At 38.7% G+C, this 23,300-nt stretch overlaps 1 protein-coding gene across 1 annotated transcript in view; it reads right to left on the bottom strand.

Annotated features, from left to right (window-relative positions):
* Window positions 1-23,300, bottom strand: part of HDAC9 (histone deacetylase 9) — a 980,387-nt gene that overhangs the window by 198,573 nt on the left and 758,514 nt on the right. The window contains exon 18 of the mRNA XM_043462784.1: window positions 10,913-11,020. Coding sequence (XP_043318719.1) covers window positions 10,913-11,020 — 108 coding nt within the window. The remainder of the gene's footprint in view (window positions 1-10,912; window positions 11,021-23,300) is intronic.

Here is a 23,300-nt window from a genome sequence, read left to right as displayed (position 1 = left end):
TGTGTGATTATTCGATTACTTCATTCAGCTCAAATCTGTAAAGCCTTCCAGACAATGAAAGCTAACAGAACCAGCCTTCCCCTCAGTCTCACTCTCTTTTATGCTTTATTCCGTCCCCATAGTATCCACTTTTACCTGAAAATATGCTCTCTATATATTTGTTTTGTAAATGGAAAGTTAATCATTGAACTCAGCAAGGTTACTTACAGTCTGATGCAGGTGATTTATCACAAAGTATCATCACAGGCTTACATTAAACTTAGGTTTTGCTGATATATATTTTAAACAATTTTGAATCAATAAAATCTTTGTGCCAGTACCATAAAGACAGAAATATAGATCAATGGAACAGAATAGAAAGCCCAGAGATAAATCCACAAACCTATGGACACCTTATCTTCAACAAAGGAGGCAAGGATATACAATGGAAAAGAGACAACCTCTTTAACAAGTGGTGCTGGGAAAACTGGTCAACCACTTGTCAAAGAATGAAACTAAAACACTTTCTAACACCATACACAAAAATAAACTCAAAATGGATTAAAGATCTAAATATAAGACCAGAAACTATAAAACTCCTAGAGGAGAACATAGGCAAAACACTCTCTGACATAAATCACAGCAGGATCCTCTATGACCCACCCCCCAGAATATTGGAAATAAAAGCAAAAATAAACAAATGGGACCTAATGAAACTTAAAAGCTTTTGCACAACAAAGGAAACTATAAGCAAGGTGAAAAGACAGCCCTCAGATTGGGAGAAAATAATAGCAAATGAAGAAACAGACAAGGGATTAATCTCAAAAATATACAAGCAACTCCTGCAGCTCAATTCCAGAAAAATAAATGACCCAATCAAAAAATGGACCAAAGAACTAAACAGACATTTCTCCAAAGAAGACATACAGATGGCTAACAAACACATGAAAAGATGCTCAACATCACTCATTATCAGAGAAATGCAAATCAAAACCACAATGAGGTACCATTACACGCCAGTCAGGATGGCTGCTATCCAAAAGTCTACAAGCAATAAATGCTGGAGAGGGTGTGGAGAAAAGGGAACCCTCTTACACTGTTGGTGGGAATGCAAACTAGTACAGCCGCTATGGAGAACAGTGTCGAGATTTCTTTAAAAACTGGAAACAGAACTGCCATATGACCCAGCAATCCCACTTCTGGGCATACACACTGAGGAAACCAGATCTGGAAGAGACACGTGCACCCCAATGTTCATCGCAGCACTGTTTATAATAGCCAGGACATGGAAGCAACCTAGATGCCCATCAGCAGACGAATGGATAAGGAAGCTATGGTACATATACACAATGGAATATTACTCAGCCGTTAAAAAGAATTCATGTGAATCAGTTCTAATGAGATGGATGAAACTGGAGCCCACTATACAGAGTGAAGTAAGCCAGAAAGATAAAGACCAATACAGTATACTAACGCATATATATGGAATTTAGAAAGTTGGTAACGATAATCCTATATGCAAAACAGAAAAAGAGACACAGATGTACAGAACAGACTTTTGGACTCTGTGGGAGAAGGTGAGGGTGGGATGTTTAGAGAGAACAGCATCGAAACATGTATATTATCAAGGGTGAAACAGATCACCAGCCCAGGTTGGATGCATGAGACAAGTGCTCGGGGCTGGTGCACTGGGAAGACCCAGAGGGATCGGGTGGAGAGGGAGGTGGGAGGGGGATCGGGATGGGGAATACATGTAAATCCATGGCTGATTCATGTCAATGTATAGCAAAAACCACTACAATATTGTAAAGTAATTAGCCTCCAACTAATAAAAATAAATGGAAAAATAAATAAATAAAATCCACTACTAGACACATGGAAAGCACAATACAAATATAAAATTCAAAAAGAAGACATCAGAAACAACTAGACAACAAAGACATATTGTCTATAAGAAATGATGGCTGGACTGGTAACTGCTGTTTTACACAGAACAGGAAGCCAGGAAAGGATGGAGGGTCTTCAGCGTGCTGAGAGAAACCGTCAACTTAGTGCACTTAACAGAGCCATCTTTCGAATGTGGGCAAAAAGACATCATAGGTTAAAACAAATTGAAAAACCATCACTAAAGAAACTCCTCAAAACGTGCTGGGGAAAAAAAAAACAAAAAAAAAAAACGTGCTGTAAGAAAGAAAACAAGAAATGGAAGTTTCAGATACAAAGATAAATGTTGAATAAGGAAAATGGTAAATATGTGGGAAAATATAAAGAAATTGATGATATTTCAAAGTTTAATAATGTCTGGTGATAATATTTTTACAAAAGAGATAAAATCAAAGTACTACATCATAATAGCATAAAATCAGGATAGGATAATTGTCTTTAAAACATTCTAAAGTTCTTGTGTTGTTAGAGGAGGATAAAGAAAGCAATTATGCCTGGACTTTCCTGGTGGCTTAAGATTTATTAAATAGGCTAAATTTTAAACTTATATTGAATAAAATAATAGAAATAACTTGTGTATTTTTTTAAATGAGAAGTAATATAGAATGAGATAACATTTCAATAAAAAACAAAGCAAGGGGTGAGTGAAAGATAGGGTGAACACAATAGTAAAACAAAGAAAAAACAATGATAGAAATACATTTATGTATACTATTGCTCATAATGTACAATAATAAATTCAACTCCTCAGTTAAAATACATAATCAGATCAGAAAGCAAAATCCAGCCTTAAGTTATTTACATGAGATAGAGTTAGTATACAGCAAAGAGAAACTCCGCAAGTAAAGGGATGGTAAATAATGGACTAGAAACTACTAGGAAAGAAAGAAAAGCTAACAATGCTATATCAATATAATACAAAATATAACTGAGGACAATAGGCTTTACTTGAGATAAGCATTAAATATTAATAAAAGGTTTAAGAAGGATATAACAATTTTATATTGGCCATCTAATAATAGAGCTTCATTGTAAGGTGACACTTTATAGCCACAAGATTGGCATATATTTTACAATACTTATTATTTATCTGAATTTCTATTAATAAATGTGTCTGAAATTTATAAGTATATAAAATATATATTTAAAGTATTTTTATTTTTTGAAGTATATTTGATTCACAATATTATATCAATTTCAGGTGTACAACACAGTGATTCAATATTTTATAGATACTCTATTTAATGTTATCATAAAATAATGGCTATAAGCCCTATGCCGTACTTTATACTTATTTTATACCTAAGACTTTATACCTCTTAACCTCCTTCCCCTATGTTGTTTCTGTCCCCACTGGTATCCACTTGTTTATTTTCTGTATCTGTGAGTCTGTTTCTGTTTTGTTATATTTACTTGTTTATTTTTTTAGGTTTCACATATAAGTGAAAATATACAGTATTTATCTTCTCTGACTTACTTTGCTCAGCATGATACCCTCCAGGCCCATCCAAGTTGTTGCAAACAGAAAATTTTCATTCCTTTTTATAGCTGTAATAGCTGTAATATTCCATTATGTATATATACCACATCTTTATCCACTCATCTGTTGACGGACACTTAGGTTATCTCTGTATCTTGGTTACTGTCAACAATGTTGCTATGAATATAGGGGTCCATGTATCTTTTACATTTAGTGTTTTGATTTTGGAAATATACCCAGGAATAGAATTTCCGGATTCTATGGTAGTTCTAGTTTCAATTTTTTGGAGAAACCTTCATACTGTTTTCCATGTGAATGTACCAATTTACATTATACAATGTAAACTGTACACAATAGTATACAAGGGTTCCCATTTCTCCATATCCTCACCAACATTATTTGTTGCCATTCTGACAGGTCTGAGGTGACATCTCATTGTGGTTTTAATTTGCATTTTCCTGAAGATTTATAATATTCTTGCCTGTTGCCCAGTGGACTATAATTAGCATCTAAAGTTTTAACACTCTAGGTCAGACATTAACCACTTTTCAATAGTAACCAAAAGCTTTGTTTTGCTGTTATATAGCTCCATTCCCAAAGCACTCCTTCATGCTGCTGCTGTTACACAAACTGTATCTTTATACATTGATTTATGGTTATTGTTTTATGCAATTGTCTTTTACATCTGAGAAAAGTTGCAAAAATACAATTATACTATCATTTATATTATTTATGTGGTTTCTTTTACTGGTGCTCGTTATTTCTTCATGTGAATTCATGTTTTCTTGCATGTCTCATAGTTTTATGTTGCAAACTGGGCATTTTGAGCAATAAAACAAGGCCATTCTGGGAATCAGATTTTCACTGCTCCTTAGTCATCCTTGTTTTGCTCACTTACTGATTCTTCTGAACTAATTCTATAAAGACTGTATTCTACGTTGAGTGTGGCACTGAACTCTCTGCTTGGTTAATTTAGCAGCTGGTCAGTCATATGACTGCACAGAGATTTCCCTAACTCCCTGAATCGACAGTCCTCAGTGTCTACTAGGGGCCCTGCACATTCTGTCAGATGCACTTTCAATACTGACAGCTCCACTTTGGCCTTCACTGCCTCTGAGCACAGCCTCACAGTAAGCTTGAGAGGAGAGCTTAGGGCCTTTCAGGTATTTCCTGAGTGTCAGCACAGCCCTGAGGATGCACAGAACCCTACCCTGAGTGTGACCTTCTAGATTCTCAGGAATCCAAAGGGCCTTCTCATGGCCCACATGCACATCTCATTCCCCAATTTTTCCTGGAAGCACTAGGTTAGTTTATTCTTTTCTCTACTGTTGTCCACTACTTCAGGCAGCCAGGAAGTTAATTAATTACCTTTTTTTCAACAAATGCTTCTGAGAAAACGGCTTTTCGCTCTAAGTCCAGACAAAATTAAGGCAACTTTGCAAGTGGAGACTTGTATTGAAGCACCATGCAGGTCAAATGGTGACAATTCGCTGGGAATGAGCCTTCGAAGAAGCTCCAGTCCCATTTTGCCCTGTCTGGAGACTGCCGAGGCTACTGGAAAACTCCAAAGGGTTAGATGAGAATAGGATGAATTCAAATACCACAAAAGCTCACTGTTCTACTGAAGGTTTAACCAGTTTTGTTTTGAATACATGCTTTCTGGGTTGTTACAAGCTTTTGGTTAATTTCCCAGGTTTTTAAAATATTCATTCTGATAAATTTTGCCAGTTTGGCCACTGATTTTATGGAAAGAAAACATTTCAGACGTTTAAACTGCCATTTTTGCTAATGCCATTGTGGCAAAATGATTTTGGAATTCTACTTTGCATTACTTACTGAAACGGATTACGTTTCTACCCTAGGAGCTTCCCATTTCACTGCTAGTTACATCACACTTCAAGTGTTCACAGCAGCACTGGTCAAGAGAGCACAAGCCCAGAAGTAAGTGAGCGGCCCAGTGATCAGTGAGCAGACGATGGCGCAGGGAGAACAAGCAGATCATGGGTGCGTAGCTCACATGCGTATATCCCCAAAACATTTTACGTTGGGGGAGAGAAATTTGGGGAATAACACTCAGTAAAATTCCATTTTTATAAAGATCTACAACATACAGTTAATCCTATTTAAAAAATACAATAAATAACAATTACTCTTGGGTCAAAAAGATCGGAATGAGATAAGTACTGAGAAAACTTGAATAGTGTCAGCAAGTTACTATTTCTTTAGTTCGATGAAGAGCTCACATCCAACCATATTGTTATGCTTTGTAAGTTATTAATGCAAATTCTTATCTTTTTGTATGTACGAAACATTATACAGGAGAGAATCTAGACTATTTGATTTTACTAGACCATAAGAAAAAGACAGATTTAACTCCTGTTTTCTTTTATATTTGTGCTACCTCTACAAGAAATGCCTTATAAAGTAGTTGAAAGAGAACGGAGGATTGTGAGAATTATAAGCTTTGCCATTTATTAAACTGTGTGCAGTATCTTTAAAAGTCACTTGATGTGTCTGAGCTTATATCCTATTGGTTGTATCCACTTTTGGTGGTCATTCTGAGAATAATGACAGATTACATGTAAATTGCCCAGCCCATTGTAGATAGGCAACAAATGGCAGGTATGATTAGCAATATGATATCATAATATTAATTCAAACTATTAAAGAAATTCATCCACTATTTGGATAATCAGGCAGGAATTTTCTTGACAAAAATTTTCAGACAACTAAAGCAACTTTTACTTTCTTATTATGAAATTGTAGCATTGCCAAAATAGCATTAAAGGGAATTCTTATAGTAAACCTTGATAAGGGTTGAATCATTTTTTTCAACCTATCCTGAAGTGTAACTGATTTTAAAAATTGTATATTTTAAGGTATACAACATGTTTGACACCATTTTTGAATCAAGTATTGAACTATCTATAATTTGAAAAAAATCATCTTTTAGAGATATTTCTATTTCTAGACACACTTCTTTAAATAATCTTTAGAACAATATAATCATTTTGAGATAACTATTCTTCCAATTATACTTTCTATACAACAAACAATTTACCATTTCAAAATATTTATGGTCATCAGTTTCAGAATCTGAGAAATAGCCAATTTATTTGTAAATTTGAAAAATTTCTACTTGTGTGGTTTTTTCCCCCATATCCTATTAAAAACCTGGAGAATTTCAAAGTCCCCCTCAGTTCAGTTCAGTTCAGTTGCTCAGCTGTGTCTGACTCTTTGCGACCCCATGAATCGCAGCACACCAGGCCTCCCTGTCCATCACCAACTCCCAGAGTTTACTCAAACTCATGCCCATCGAGTCAGTGATGCCATCCAGCCATCTCATCCTCTGTCGTCCCCTTCTCCTCCTGCCCCCAACCCCCCAGCATCAGGGTCTTTTCCAATGAGTCAACTCTGCATGAGGTGGCCAAAGTACTGGAGTTTCAGCTTCAGCATCAGTCCTTCCAATGAACACCCAGGACTGATCTCCTTTAGGATGGACTGGTTGGATCTCCTTGCAGTCCAAGGGACTCTCAAGAGTCTTCTCCAACACCACAGTTCAAAAGCATCAATTTTTCAGCGCTCAGCTTTCTTCACAGTCCAACTCTCACATCCATACATGACCACTGGAAAAACCATAGCCTTGACCAGACGGACCTTCGTTGGCAAAGAAATGTCTCTGCTTTTTAATATGCTATCTAGGTTGGTCATAACTTTCCTTCCAAGGAGTAAGCGTCTTTTAATTTCATGGCTGCAGTCACCATCTGCAGTGATTTTGGAGCCCCAAAAAATAAAGTCTGACACTGTTTCCACTGTTTCCCCATCTATTTCCCATGAGGTGATGGGACCAGATGCCATGATCTTAATTTTCTGAATGTTGAGTTTTAAGCCAACTTTTTCACTCTCCTCTTTCACTTTCATCTTTCTACTAAACTCCACTGAGTCTGCCCATGCTGTGCCAAAAATATACACATTTACTGTTGCAGTTTACTGCACATGATCAGTTTGAGCATCCACATGAGACCCACTCCCTATGCCTGGATTATATTTCTAATTATTTTAACCCACCAGTAGCCCTACACAAAGATAAGACAGACTCTGTAGGACAGGGATCATGATCAAGCTCAACATGAAGCAGAAATGCCAGGTAACAAAATCTGTTTTCGGCATCTTCCTTCCCTGGGTGCATTATCTCCTAGGTCCCCACCCCCTACAAGTTTGGTGACCTCCCTCCTCAGTTCAGCACTCCATCCAGCCCACCCTATTTGAAACAGAGCTCTTAAAGTGAAAGTCGCTCAGTCGTGTCCTACTCTTCGCAACCCCATGGACCATACAGTTCATGGAATTCTCCAGGCCAGAATGCTGGAGTGGGTAGCCTTTCCCTTCTTCAGGCGATTTTCCCAACCCAGGGATCGAACCCAGGTCTCCCACATTGCAGGTAGATTCTTTACCAGCTGAGCCACAAGGGAAGCCCAAGAATACTGGAGTGGGAAGCCTATCCCTTCTCCAGGGGATCTTCCTGACCCAGGAATCGAATCGGGTCTCCTGCATTGCAGGCGGGTTCTTTACCAACTGAGCTATGAGGGAAGCTCAGAGCTCTTAATTCTTTTCTAATTTCCAAGCAAAGTGAGTGTAGTCTTCACAAAATGCAGTCTTTATGCCTATGTGGTTTCCTTAAGTTACAGATACACTGGGAAGACGGGGTAGAACATATGAAAACTGAATGCAGATGCAGAAAATGAAAAAACAAAACTAAAGTGTTTCTTTTTTCACATCTCTTATCATAGGATAACTTACCAGTGTCCTCAGATAAAAGTCTCTGTTTTCCTTCTAGATCTGAATGAAGTGACTCCACAGTCATGAGTGTTGATGCTCCTGGCCAGCAGGTGTACTTCCCTAGTCACAATCTGAAACAGGCAGACACTGAGGACTTCCCAGGTGGTGCTAGTGGTAAAGAACCCCCCTTCAAACGCAGGGGATGTTAAGAGATGCAAGTTTGATCCCTGGTTTGGGAAGATCCCCTGGAGAAGGAAATGGCAACCCACTCGTATTCTTGCATGGAAAATGCCGTGGACAGAGGACCTGGTGGGCTACAGCCCACAAGGCTGCACAAAGTCAGACACAGATGAGGCAACAGCATGCACAGAGACACTGAGGAACACGGTTGGCTGGACGGAGGCCCTGCACACAGCGGCCCACCACAGTTCTCGGCTATCTACAGTGGCACTTCCACAGGCCTCTCCAAATTATTAGCAACAAAAGGATCCGTTCTCTTAGTCTGTCAGCACTAGTGTGTTTGTTGTGGTACTGCTGTCTCGGACTTTCACTTTGGGCTTAACAATCAGAAAGACAAACCAGCTAGAAGGCCTAGAATATTTCCCAAAGTAAGCTGAAATTAGTTTTGGAATATTTACTCTTTGTATGTCATGGTGTATATAATTGAGAATCAGATCCACTTTCATCTGCAAGTAGATCAGAACGTCAGACCACGTACAAACGTCAGCATTATCAGTTCTATCCTGCTGATTTTTCAGAACAAGAAACTGAGGTCCAGAGAAATTACATGATTTGCCACAAGTGACACAGCATTTAAGTGGCAGAGCCTGGATCATTGTTCCTCAATTTTTATGCTGGCTCTCTTCCCCTATTATTCTCTTTTCTTTTATAACCATACCTGCTGATTTCTCAACCAGGGGAAGAAAAAGTATTTCTATGGATCCTTGTTCTTAACATAAACAATCAATGTTAGTTAGTACAGCTGGGGGTCAGCATGTCCATACTATATATTGTTGACACTTTGTTTGTAACTGATATGTTAAATGACTACCTCCTAAAAAACAGAATTAGGTTTTTGTTCAACACGCCTCATACAGATATTTGGCAATTCTGCACTCTATGTGGTTAATAACGATGATGATTTTTTTAGTGTACTATATGGGCACTCTACTTGGGAAGGTTTCTGAACTACTGATTAAAGTTCAACAAAATCAAAAACAATTAGAACCTGTGAAATGCTAGCTTAGCAATTTTTGTTTGTTATCAAGTGGGTCTGTACCAGCATAATCTTTTAAAAACTGCAATACTGTGGCCAGACAATATAGTTCTGTGATCTGAACTCCTTGGAAAATAAGATTCTTAAAGATTTCTTTTAAAATGTCAATTTATTTTAGCGCTACAAGTAACGTAACTCAAACAGGAAGAATTATTTCTCAAGTGCTTCTGGGAGAGAACCAAAACTTTTCCATAAGGCTGATTCCTTCCTTCTTTCAACAGCTCCTTATCAAAGAGAAAGTGTGGCTACTAAGCACCACACTAATGGCCTCATAAATCTGAGATGAGTAACTAATGTCCTGAAGCTGATCAAGTCATGTCAACTTAACATGAGACATATATACATGAATGTGTGTATATGTACACACACATATATTTACTACAGACTGTCTTATCAAAATGCTATTTCTAAAGGTTCTGACTTAAAGAGCTAGAACAAAGACTTCTGAGACAGACGGTTTACTGTAAAGTGCACATTCCTACCCTGTATTTTTAATCACTAGTGAAATAGTCAGGTGCAATTGAATAAAAATTCATTAGGCATAAAGAAAAATAATTCTAATTAGATTTTATTTTAGATTAACAAAACTCACAGTGCCAGTATTGTTGGTTACAATATATTTCCCTTAAGCCTCACAATTGCTAAAATTACCAAATCTATCACTGGCCAGATTTCGTTATGAAGTGTGTGAACTAGTGCATTAAAAAGCTATGTTAGCACCAACAAAGTTTATTGGGGCAACTGCGTTCAAGACGCACATGGCATACCTTTAAATAGCACTGTTAAAATACCAAATAAAACGTCAACGTCTGTCAGGTCTCTGGCTTTTATAAATTGTTTAGACTGGGAAACGCTGGGATTTGGACATTGTTCTTTTCACATGATGGAGAAAAGAAGAGACCGTGAAAAGAAAAGAACAATAAAGCGTAGTTCATTTTTGAAGTTCTTTCATGGCAAAACACACTCTGGATCATTACCCTTCTAATCAACAATTTCCTTCTTCCTCCCAATCCTTCCCCTCTGATATTTACCTTTCTCCCTGCCCCCACCACCCTTCTCTCTGGGTGGTATTCTGAGCTTATACATAGTACTCAGTAATCAGATTTTTCTTTTATGTTGCTTCAAAAGAAAATCCCAGGACGGCATGACAGATATGTATAGACTGGGTGTTTTTAACCTGGGCCATAGCTTTACTCACCATTTCTGTGCTCTTAAAAATACACCAGAGTGCCCTAACCACAGAGTCTCCCCAAGGAGAGGAAGGCCCTGAGAGCTGGATCAGCTACCAGCTACCTACAGACCAGTTATTATCACACCTCAGTGGCCATCCCTCTGCCCCTTCCCTCCGCCCCTTGCCTTTTATTACCGCACCACACTCCCCACAATTCCCAAACAACAACATCTCTGTTTCAGCGTCTTCCCTGGATTTCCCACACTTAATGCAACCCAGACCTCACCTTCAGCTCTCCGGAGGCCACTCTGGAAGCCAGCTCGATGACACAGCCAACAGCCATGCGTGCGGCGCCGGACGAGTGCAGCTCATTCCAAATGGTGTCACTGTCCACCTGAGCAAACAGTCAGCAGAGCCCTCGGAAGAGAGGGAGAGGAGGAGAAGGAGTAGAGGCAAGAGGAGGGGGAGGAGGGGGGTTCAGGAGAGGGGGAGAGAGAGCAAGCAGATTCGTGAGGAAGGGCTGGCACAGGAACAGCTATGTACAATAACATCAGTCTTCCGTCTTGGCCAGCTGAATGGGCCTTCTGGACACGGCTTTGCTTATACTTTTTCTCTACACTGACTTCTCCAATGGAAACACATTCCTGCCATGCCTCACTGCCATTCCCTGTTTAGATTTCTCATTACAAACGGCATTACATAGGCCGGATCTGGCGTAGTTACAGGCTTGCTAGAAACCAGGCCCCAGTAGTAGATAGAGTAAAAGCTAAGAGCACTTAGCTATACATAAAAATCGGATTTGCAAGTGCTAGAGGGGGAAAACTCAAATACCTTTCTGGCTGCAGGTTTACAGGGAGCCAAAAACAATTATTAGGCAGGCAGCAGTAGCCGTCAACGAGTAGGAAGTAGCGACCACAGTTCAGGTTCTCCGACTAAACGGAAGGAGTGTGTGGTCCTCACACTTAAAAGATTCACAACACTCAACTGCAAGGAGTGCTTTGACTTCCAAACTAGAAGCTTCAAATTTCTGACACTTAGTACAGTTTGGCAGTTAGTCTTAGTGCAAACTGGTATTATTAAAATTAGACAGGTCATTAAAATATATGGTTGCTCCGTTGCTAGAGAACATTACTATCAAAACAAAGCATGGAGCAGTATTTTGGATTTACTTTTATAAAATGAAGTTTACTCTTTTTTGTGAATTAAGAGAATTTATACAAAAAGCACAAGAAAGCTGCAATAGTAGTGATTTATGTTACATATTTTTATGTACATGATGGTAGTGACTTAGTCACTAAGTTGTACCTGACTCTTGAGACCCCGTGGACTGTAGCCTGCCAGGCTTCTCTGCCCATGGGATTCTCCAGGCAAGAATACTGGAGTGGGTTGCCAAGTCCTTCTCCAAGGGATCTTTCTGACCCAGGGATCAAAGCTGGGTCTCCTGCGCTGCAGGCAGATACCTCACTGAATGAGCCACCAAGGAAGCCATGTATATAATATTTTATAACATTAAAAATAATATCAGATGGTTGCAGTCTCTTAATTTTAGAACACACTTGGAGCTCTTGGAAATGCAATAAAAAATTTGTGACTGTGCAAATATCAAGACTTCTTAAATGGCTCAAAGAAGGAAATTGACACAAAATAACAACTTTTTTTTAAGAAGAGCTAAATTATACAGTCCTAATGACAGGGAGCAAACACAATAAAGAATAACACACATTCACAATGCATTAAGTTTCCTAAGCATTTTCACATGCTTTTCCTCATGAAAGCCTTAACAATTTAAATTCTGTCAAGAACAATGAGCAAATATATAATAAATTAGAACAATAAAGAAATAAATAGAATATTAAGAGCCTCTCAAGAACAGCAAAGTGGTAAAGGGAGAAGATTCTGGAATCAAACTGTCCAGATGAAATTACGACTTCACCACTAAAAGGTGAATGACATGGGCCATCAATTAATTAACATCTCTGTTCTGTGATTCCCTTACCGATAAAACAGCATATTTTTAAACTGCCATCTAAATATGACATTGGAGGAGATTAAATGAATAAGTGATAGGCAACTGTTAGCTCCAACTATTTTGGCTGCTGTTAAACTCTTTTTGTTTTTTTTTAATAACTACCACATAGTTGAGGCCTAAGACACTGTGGCTTAGAGCAGCTACTCAGCAAATCTGAGAACCCTTAGAGACTTCTGACCCTCAAAACACATGCCTTTCTACCATACTCCTTAAATAAAACTTGTTTTCTAAGAATGTTCAGCCCATGACACAGTCAGAACCATCATCTCAACACCATCACCTGAAAAGCAGAGCAGCCACCAAATGAACCCTGCAACCTAACCATTTACCAGCAACTGGCTGAGAGCTTTATTTATTGACTTTTTTTATTAAACCACTATAAGTAGTTATGTGAGCTTCATGAAGATACAGCCTTGAGGAAAACAGTTGCTTAAGCTAAAAAATAAAAACCAACATTCACATTGTGTTGGATACTTTTAAACCAATTTTTAACCATTACATAGCTATAGGTCCCACAGACAGTCCTCATTAATCACATTTAAAATTATTGGGAAGGCAAGAAAACATAAATTAATAAATCCCCAAAGAAAACTAGAAGCTGGTTCTTTGAGAAGATAAACAAAATTGATAAATTTTTATCCAGAATCAAGAAGAAAAGGAGGAAGACTTAAATCAATCAAATTAGAAATGAGAAAGAAGTTAAACTGACACTCACCACAAATAAAAGGCTACTACAAGCAACTATCCACTTACAAAACAGACAACCTAGAAGAAATCGACAAATTCTTAGAAGGGTATAACCTTCCAAGACAGAAACAGGAAGCAACATTTTAAAAAAGGAAAAAACGAATCACAGCTACAACTACTAAAATTGAAACTGCGATCTAAAAACTTCCAACAAACAAAAATCCAGGACCAGATGGCTTCACAGATAAATTCTATCAAACACCTACAGAAGAGTTAACATCTATCCTTCTGAAACTCTTCCCAAAACTGCAGAGGAAGGAACACTCCCAAGCCATTTTACAAAGCCACTATCACCTGGATACCAAAACCACACACAGATATCACACGCAAAAAAAGAAAACTAAAAGCCAGTATCACTGATGAACACAGATGTAAAAATCTTCAACAAAATACTAAAAAATTGAATCTAAAAACACATTAAAAGAATTATATAACATAATCAAGTGTGATTTATCCCAGGGATACAAGGATTCTTCAATATTCACAAATCAATCAGTGTGATACACCATATTAACAAACTGAAAAATAAAAACCATACAATCATCTCAATACATGCAGAAAAAGCTTCTGACAAAATTCAATATTCATTTTTGGTTAAAAAAAACCCTCCAGAAAGTGGGCTTAGTGGGAATTTTTAAAATTAAAAGCTTTTACACAGCAAAGGAAACTATAAACAAAAGGACAGTCCTCAAGACTGGAAGAAAATATTTGCAAATGAAGTGACCGAGAAAGGATTAATCTCCAAACTATACAAACAGCTTATGCATGTAATACATATTAAATAAAAAACCCCCGGATCAACGAATGCAGAGAAGACCTAAATAGGTATTTCTCCAAAGAAGAGACATACAGAGGGCCAAAGAGCATATGAAAAGACACTCAACATTACTAATTACTAGAGAAATGCAAATCAAGACTATAATGAGATATCCCCTCACACCTGTCAGATGGCCATTATCAAAAAATTTACAAACAATAAATGCTAGACAGGGAGTGGAGAAAAAGGGCACCCTCTTGGACTACTGGAATGGAATGTAAAATGATATAGTCACTAAGGAGAACAGTATGGAGGGTCCTTGAAAAGGTTAAAAATAGAACTATGATATGACCCAGTAATCTCAGTTCAGTTCAGTTCAGTCGCTCAGTCGTGTCCGACTCTTTGCGACCACTCCTAGGCAAATACCTGGAGAAAACCATAATTCAAAAAGATATATGCACCCCAATGTTCACTGCAGCATTATTTAATAGCTAAGACTTGGAGGCAACCTAAATATCCACGCACAGATGAACAGATAAAGAAGACGTGGTACACATATACAACAGAAGATCGCTGTCGCTGTTCAGTTGCTAAGTCGTGTCTGACTCTTTTGAAACCCCATGGACTCCCACTAGGCTTCTGTCCATGGATTCTCCAGGCAAGAATACTGGAGTGGGTTGCCATTTCCTTCTCTGGTGGATCTTCAGGACCCAGGATTGAACTCACATCTCCTGCATTGGCACGGGGATTCTTTACCACTGAGACAGCAGGGAAGCCCACAGTGGAATATTATCAGCCATAAAAACAACACAATAATGCCATTTGTAGGGACATGAATGGACCTAGAGATTGTCACACTGAGTGAAATAACTCAGACAGAAAATATAAATATCATATGATATTGCACATATAGGAATCTAAAAACCAGTACAAATGAGCTTATTTACAAAACAGAAATACAGTCACATATATTAAAAAAAAAAAAAACCAAAAACTTATGGTTACTGTGGGGGAAGGGGGTAGGGATAAATTGGGAGATTGGAATTGACATATACACCACTATGTACAAATGACATAGATAACTAATAAGGACCTACTGTACCTCACAGGGAACTCTACTCAATACTCTGTAATGCCTTATATGAGAAAACAATCTAAAACAGAGTGGATATATCTATATGTATGGGTGATCCCCACTTTGCTGTCACCTGAAACTAGCACAACATCGTAAATCAACTATACTCCAAATGTTTAAAGAATCCCCAAAGACTTAACAGGTGACTCAGAACCATGTGTAATTCCCTATATCCTTTTATTTGCTTTGGAAATTACTGTAAGTTTTCTGAAAGTGTATGAAAGATTTTTTATAAATAAACAACAGTAGAACATTTTCTTCCAAACAGTTATAAATATTGAACTTGATTAGAAAAATATTCAAATATCTGAGAACAATGTCTATTTTACCATAGTACTAAGGAGCATTAGATAACCACAAATAACTTTGTCTGTTATACAGTTTCTTATCTATATATTTTTATCTCCTTAAAGGATTCGTCTCCAGAGTGAACACTCTATGTCTGTACTATTAATTTTGATGTATAAATCGCTACTAATCAATATATGGTGCTCTATACAGTCTGCAAAAGCAAGACTGGGAGATCACGGCGCAGATCACTGGCGCAGATCATGACCTCCTTATTGCAAAATTCAGACTTAAATCGACAAAAGTAGGGAAAACCACTAGACCATGCAGGTATGACCTAAATCAAATCCCTTATGATTATACAGTAAGAGTGGCAAATATATTCAAGGGATCCAATCTGATAGACAAGAGTGCCTGAAGAACTATGGACGGAAGTTTGTGACACTGTACAGCAGACAGTGATCAAGACCATCCCCGAGAAAAAGGAATATAAAAAGACAAAAAATGGTTGTCTGAGGAGGCCTTACAAATAGCTGAGAAAAGAAGAGAAGCTAAAGACAAAGGAGCAAAGGAAAGATATACCCATCTGAATGTAGAGTTCCAAAGAAAAGCAAGAGAGATAAGAAAGCCTTCCTCAGTGATCAATGCAAAGAAACAGAGGAAAATAATAGAATGGGAAAGACAAGAGATCTCTTCAAGAAAATTAGAGATACCAAGGGAACATTTCATGCAAAGATGGGCTCGATAAAGGACAGAAAAGGTATGGACCTAACAGAAGCAGAAGACATTAAGAAGAGGTGGCAAGAATACACAGAAGAGCTAGATAAAAAAGATGTTCATGACCCAGATAAATACAATGGTGTGATCACTCACCTGAAGCCAGACATCCTCCAATGTGAAGTCAAGTGGGCCTTAGGAAGCATCACTACGAACAAAGCTAGTGGAGGTGATGGAATTCCAGTTGAACTGTTTCAAATCCTAAAAGATGATGCTGTGAAAGTGCTGCACTCAATATGCCAGCAAAATTGGAAAACTCAGCAGTGGCCACAGGACTGCAAAAAGTCAGCTGTCATTCCAGTCCCAAAGAAAGGCAATGCCAAGGAATGTTCAAACTACCGCACAATTGCACTCATCTCACACGCTAGCAAAATAATGCTTAAAATTCTTAAAGCAAGGCTTGAATAGTACATGAACCAAGAGCTTCCAGACATTCAAGCTGGATTTAGAAAAGGCAGAGGAACCAGAGATCAAATTGCCAACATTTGTTGGATCATCGGAAAAGCAAGAGTTTCAGAAAAACATCTATTTCTGCTTTATTGACTACATCAAAGCCCTTGACTGTGTGGATCACGACAAACTGTGGAAAATTCTTAAACAGATGGGAATACCAGACCACTTTACCTGCCTCCTGAGAAATCTGTATTCAAGTCAAACAGCACAACTGGACATGGAGAAACAGACTGGTTCCAAATTGGAAAAGGAGTACATCAAGGCTGTATGTTGTCAGTCTGATTCTTTAACTTACATGCAGAGTACCTTATGCAAAATTCCAGACTGGCTGCATGAAGCACAAGCTGGAATGAAGATTGCTAGGAGAAATATCAATCACCTCAAATACACAGATGACACCACCCTTATGGCAGAAAGTGAAGAGGAACAAAGAGCTTCTTGGTGAAAGTGAAAGAGGAGAGTGAAAAAGCTGGCTTAAGACTCAACATTAAAAAAACTAAGATCATGGCATCTGGTCCCATCACTTCGTGGCAAATAGATGGGGAAACAATTGAAACAGTGACAGACTTTATTTCTTGGGGCTCCAAAATCACTACAGATGGTGACTGCAGTCATGAAATTAAAAGACACTTGGACCTTGGAAGAAAAGCTATGACAAACCTAGACACCATATTAAAAAGCAGAGACATTAGTTTGCCAACAAAGCTATGGTTTTTCTGGTAGTCATGTATGGATGTGAGATTTGGACCATAAAGAAAGCTAAGCACTGAAGAATTGATGCTTTTGAACTGTGGTGTTGGAGAAGACTCTTGAGAATCCCTTGGATTGCAAGGCAATCCATCCAGTCTGTCTGAAAGGAAATCAGCCCTGAATATTCACTGGAAGGACTGCTGCTGAAGATCCCAACACTTTGGTCACCTGATACAAAGAACTGACTAGTCCCTTGGAAAAGACCCTGATGCTGGGAAAGATTGAAGGTGGGAGGAGAAGGGGATGACAGAGGATGAGATGGTTGGATGGCATCACCGACTCGATGGACATGAGTTTGAGCAAGCTCTGGGAGTGGTGACGGACAGGGAGGCCTGGGTGTGCTGCAGTGAATGGAGCAACAAAGACTCGGACATGACTGAGCGACTGAACTGAATCAAGATATAATGTTTTACATTCACATATTTATTGGTGCAATGGACATGAACCTGGGCAAACTCTGGGAGAGGGTGGGTGACAGGGAGACTTGGTGTGCTCCAGTCCATGGAGTTGTGAAAAGTCGGACAGAATTTGGTGACTGAAGAACAGCAACAAATATTTGTTGGATACCTACTATGCACTGAGAGCTGAGAATAACAATATGGGGGTTACATTTGTAGTAAGGAAATGATTACTGATTAAAAGAGTGCTGGGCACAAAGATGTAAAGTTTTGCATCCAAAATTTACATTTATCTCCAAATAAGTTCTATTTAGGAATCTATGGGATTTGTCATTCATTTATTTGTACTCAAACATAAAAAAACATTTCTCTAAATACTTGTTCAATCTATGTTTTATGTACATTTCATTTATAATTTAGTGATAATAGTGGTAAGTTTTATAGATATAATCTATTCATAAATGAGTAATTATATTTGTGAATGTATGAACAGATTTGTGTTAGCTTGAGCTGCCACAACAGAATATACAGACTGGGTGACTTAAACAACAGAAACTTAATTCTTATAGTTTTGTTGACTAAAAATCCAAGATCGTGGTGCCAGCAAGTCCAATTTCTGGTTTCTCTTCCCAGCTTGCAGACGGTGGTCTTCTCTTTATGTCCTGAGATAGCCTTTCCTTAGTGAGTGCACATAGAAAGAGACATATCACTCTCTTCCTCTTCTTATAAGGCCACCCACCCTATTAAATTAGAACCCCACATTTATGACCTCATTTAAACTTACTCACCTCCTAAAAGCGCCATCAAATTCAATCACACTGGGGGTTAGGGATTTAACATACTCACTCAGGGAGATCGCAATTCAGTCCTTAGCAAGGACAGATCCCAAAAGTTTGTTTATAAGACAATTTATAAGCACACTTCCCTAAGACATTGTGTTGCAAACAGTGGTTCAGGGCCATGAGCTGCTAAAATTTGCTACCCAAACCTAGCCACATGTATTTGACATATGACAGTTTAATAAAACTTCCAATGGTAAACAAGGATACTTGACCCATGAACTCTCCCTACAATAATCCCTGTCATTAGAAGACATGCCCAAATCCACTTCCTGTCATTCTCAATGGCAAAAAGTATTTCTTTTCCCCCTATGTCCCTCTTATTGGTTGGAGAGATTGTCAAAAACCATTCCCTATATTTGTGACAGTGTTAAGAAGGTCACCTTCATAAAAGAGCTGGTATCAACTGGGCAAGACTTCCTGACAGTAGGAAAAACTCTAGGTAAGAAAGGATGCTTGACTCCATCCATTGCTTGTGGTTCTTAACAAGGAATGGGACACTTGGCATGGAATGGGATACTGAGGGGCTAGAAAGCAAAGGAAAAGAACAAGAAAACTTCACCTCAGGTGGATATACATCAACAGGATAAAGGAGCTGAGATGGTGACACAATAACAGTAGAAGCAGAGAGCAGAGAGTCTCAGAACTGTAGGAAGACAGATGCTCCAGGATTTGGAAGCTGAAGGTAAAGCTATTAGCAAAGTGGGATAGAGCTGGCTCTGGATATGTAAATCATGTAAATTATAACAGATTAGGTCAGGAAAGGGGAAGTCAATATCAGTGGAGCAGAGAGCGATCCTGCTGACCACACTAGCTGGTTATTATGATCTTGCTAAAAATTCTTAAGGGATGCAAGGCAAATTCTTAAAACCAGAAGTATCATAATTTGAAAAAAATCAATGTGCTTTTATCTTTGTTTTTTCCATGTACCACATTCTCTACTTCCCCTTGGTCTGCCCACCAATTCACTGTCCTGCCTGAAATATCTGTACACAAACACATGTACATGTGCATTATTATGAGGCAGCAGTACATGAGCTCAAAGGGAGATTAGGACTGATGTAAAAGAAATACAAAGAAGCTGATACGCAAAGTAAGATTTTGCATAAACACATATAAAAATTCAGATTTTTGTAGCAAAAGAGGATTTTTTTCCCAAGTTCTTTTACATATTAAAAACTAAGGGCTTCCAGTTCAGGATGGCAGAGTAGAAGAATGTGTACTCATCTTCTTCTGTGAGAGCAGCAAAACTGCAACCAACTGTTGAATAACCATAGACAGGAGGATGCTGGAAGCCACCAAAAAAAAGATACTCTACGTCCCAAGACAAAGAAGCTGCAATGAGATGGTAGGAAGGGCTGTCACAATAAAATCAAATCCCATAGACGATGTGTGCATGACCCACAGACTGAAGAACAATAAAACAAAAGAAGTTCTCCCACTGTTGTGAAGGTTCTGAGCCCCACGTCAGGCTTTCCAGCCTGGGAATCTGACAAAGGGACTAGGAACCCCAGGGAATCTGACCTTGAAGACCAGCGGGATCTGATTACAAGACTTACACAGTCTTGGAGGGCATAAACAAACAAAGAGACTCCAGTCTTGGAGGGCACAAACAAAATCTTGAGTGCACCAAGACTCAGAGGAGAGGAGCAGGGATCCCACAGGAGACTGAACTGAAACTGCCTGCAAGTCTTGGAGGGTCTCCTGTGGAGGTGGGGCTGGCAGGGCTCCCCACAGGGACGTGGGCACTGGCAGCAGCTGTCCGGGAAGTCCAGTCCCCCTTGGTGTAAGCCCTCTTGGAGGTCGCCATTAACCCTACCACAGATCCAGCAGACCCCAGGGCTGGGTCGCCTCAGGCCAAACTACCAGGGAGGGAGCACAACCCCACCCAACAGCAGATAACTGGAGTAAATCTTTACTGAGCAAGGCCTTGCCCACCAGAGCAAGATCCAGTTTTTCCCACCACTAGTCCCTTTCATCAGGAAGATTACACAAGCCTCTTAGCTGCCTCCATCAGAGGGCAAGCAAGAAGGGCTGCTCCATCAGAAGCAGCAAGAAGAACCACAATCCCACAGAGGCCAGAACAAAACTACATTACAGAAAGTTAATTAGGATGAAAAAGGAGAAAGTTACACCCCAGATGAAGGGATAAAACCCCAGAAAGACAACTAAATGAAGTGGAGATAGGCAACCTTCCAGAAAAAGAATTCAGAATAATGATAGTGAAGATGATCCAGGAGCTCAGGAAAAACAATGGACAACATGCAAGAAATGTTTACCAAAGACCTACAAGAACTAAAGAACAAACAGAGATGAATAATACACTGAAAGGAATCAACAGCAGAATAATGAGGCAGAAGAATGGATACATGACCTGGAGGACAGAAAAGTGGAAATCACTGCAGCAGAACAGAATATAGAAAAAAGAATGAAAAGAAATGAAGACAGCCTAAGAGACCTCTGGGACATTAAACACACCAACATTCGCATTATAGGGGTCCCAGAAGGAGAAGAAAGACAGAAGAGACCTGAGAAAATATTTGAAGAAATGTGGCTGAATATTTCCCTAGCATGGGAAAGGAAATAGTCAACCAAGTCCAGGAAGCATAGAGAGTCCTAGGCAGGATAAACCCATAGTAATCAAACTGGCAAAAATTAAAGCCAGAGATAAAATATTAAAAGCAACAAGGGAAGAATGACAAATACAAGGGAACTCCCATCAGGTTATCAGCTTATTTCTTCAACAGAAACGCTACAAGCCAGAGGGGAATGGCATGATATATTAGAAGTGATAAAGAGGAAAAACCTACAACCAAGAATACTCTACCCAGCAAGACTCTCCTTCAGATCTGATGGAGAAATCAAACACTTTCCAGACAAGCAAAAGTGAAGAGAATTCAACACCATCAAACTAGTTTCACAACAAATGCTAAAGGACTTTCTCTAGGCAGAAAACAAAAGAGAAGGAAAAGACCTACAGAAAATAAACCCAGAACAATTAAGAAAATTGGTAATAGGAAAATATATATCAATAATTACCATAAATGTAAATGGACTAAATGCACCAATCAAAAGACATAGACTGGCTTGGCACATGAAAACATGTGCATGTATGCACTTCCACTTACCACATCACTCTGTTTGACCCCCCAAATTGTATGTAATTATTTTATATGTTAGGTTAATCATGTTCCCATTATGTCTTGCAATTGTAATTATCTTTTATTTTTTGTCTGGCTACTGACTGTGAAAACTAATAAACATCCTTTACTATTGTGATTATGTAAAAATTACTCAATATCATTATATCATGATTGGTCAACACAAAAGTAACAGAATTCTGTAGCACTAAAATTTAAAGAAAAATTTTAAAAAGTAATCATGGTGGTCTCAGATTATAATCCTATGTAAGTGATAGCATACTGTTCATACACCCATTTGAATGCAGAGTTCCAAAGAACAGCAAGAGAGATAAGAAAGCCTTCCTCAGTGATCAATGCAAAGAAATAGAGAAAAACAATAGAATGGCAAAGACTAGAGATTTCTTCAAGAAAATTAGAGCTACCAAGGGAACATTTTATGCAAAGATGGGTTCAATAAAGGACAGAAACGGTATAGATCTAGCAGAAGCAGAAGACATTAAGAAGAGGTGGCAAGAATACACATCAGAACTATATAAAAAAGATCTTCACAACCCAGATAATCATGATGGTGTGATCACTCACCTAAAACCAGACATCCTGGAATGTGAAGGCAAGTGGCCTTAGGAAGCATCACTACGAACAAAGCTAGTGGAGGTGACGGAATTCCAGCCAAGCTATTTAAAATCCTAAAAGATGATGCTGTGAAAGTGCTGCACTCAATATGCCAGCAAATTTGGAAAACTCAGCAGTGGCCAGAGGACTAGAAAAGGTCAGTTGTCATTCCAATCCCAAAGAAAGGCAATGCCAAAGAATGCTCAAACTACCGCACAATTGCACTCATCTCCCATGCTAGCAAAGTAATGCTTAAAATTCTCCAAGCCAGGCTTCAACAGTATGTAAACCATGAACTTCCAGATCTTCAAGTTGGATTTAGAAAAGGCAGAGTAACCAGAGATCAAATTACCAACATCTGTTGGATCATCGAAAAACCAAGAGAGTTCCAGAAAGACATCTACTTCTGCTTTACTGACTATGCCAAAGCCTTTGACTGTGTGGATCATAACAAACTGTGGAAAATTCTTCCAAGATATGGGATTACCACACCACCTGATCTGCCTCCTGAGAAATCTGTATTCAGGTCAAGAAGCAACAGTTAGAAATGGACACAGAACAACAGACTGGTTCCAAATAGGAAAAGGAGTATGTCAAGGCTATATATTGTCAGCCTGATTATTTAACTTATATGCAGAGTACATCATGAGAAACACTGGGCCGGATGAAACACAAAGAATCTTGACTATCCTGGAACCAAGATTGCCAGGAGAAATATCAATCACCTCAAATATGCAGATGACACC

The sequence above is a fragment of the Cervus canadensis genome, chromosome 3 (genome assembly GCF_019320065.1).
Source record: "Cervus canadensis isolate Bull #8, Minnesota chromosome 3, ASM1932006v1, whole genome shotgun sequence".
Classification (NCBI taxonomy): domain Eukaryota; kingdom Metazoa; phylum Chordata; class Mammalia; order Artiodactyla; family Cervidae; genus Cervus; species Cervus canadensis.
This window is presented reverse-complemented; position numbering and strand designations above follow the sequence as displayed.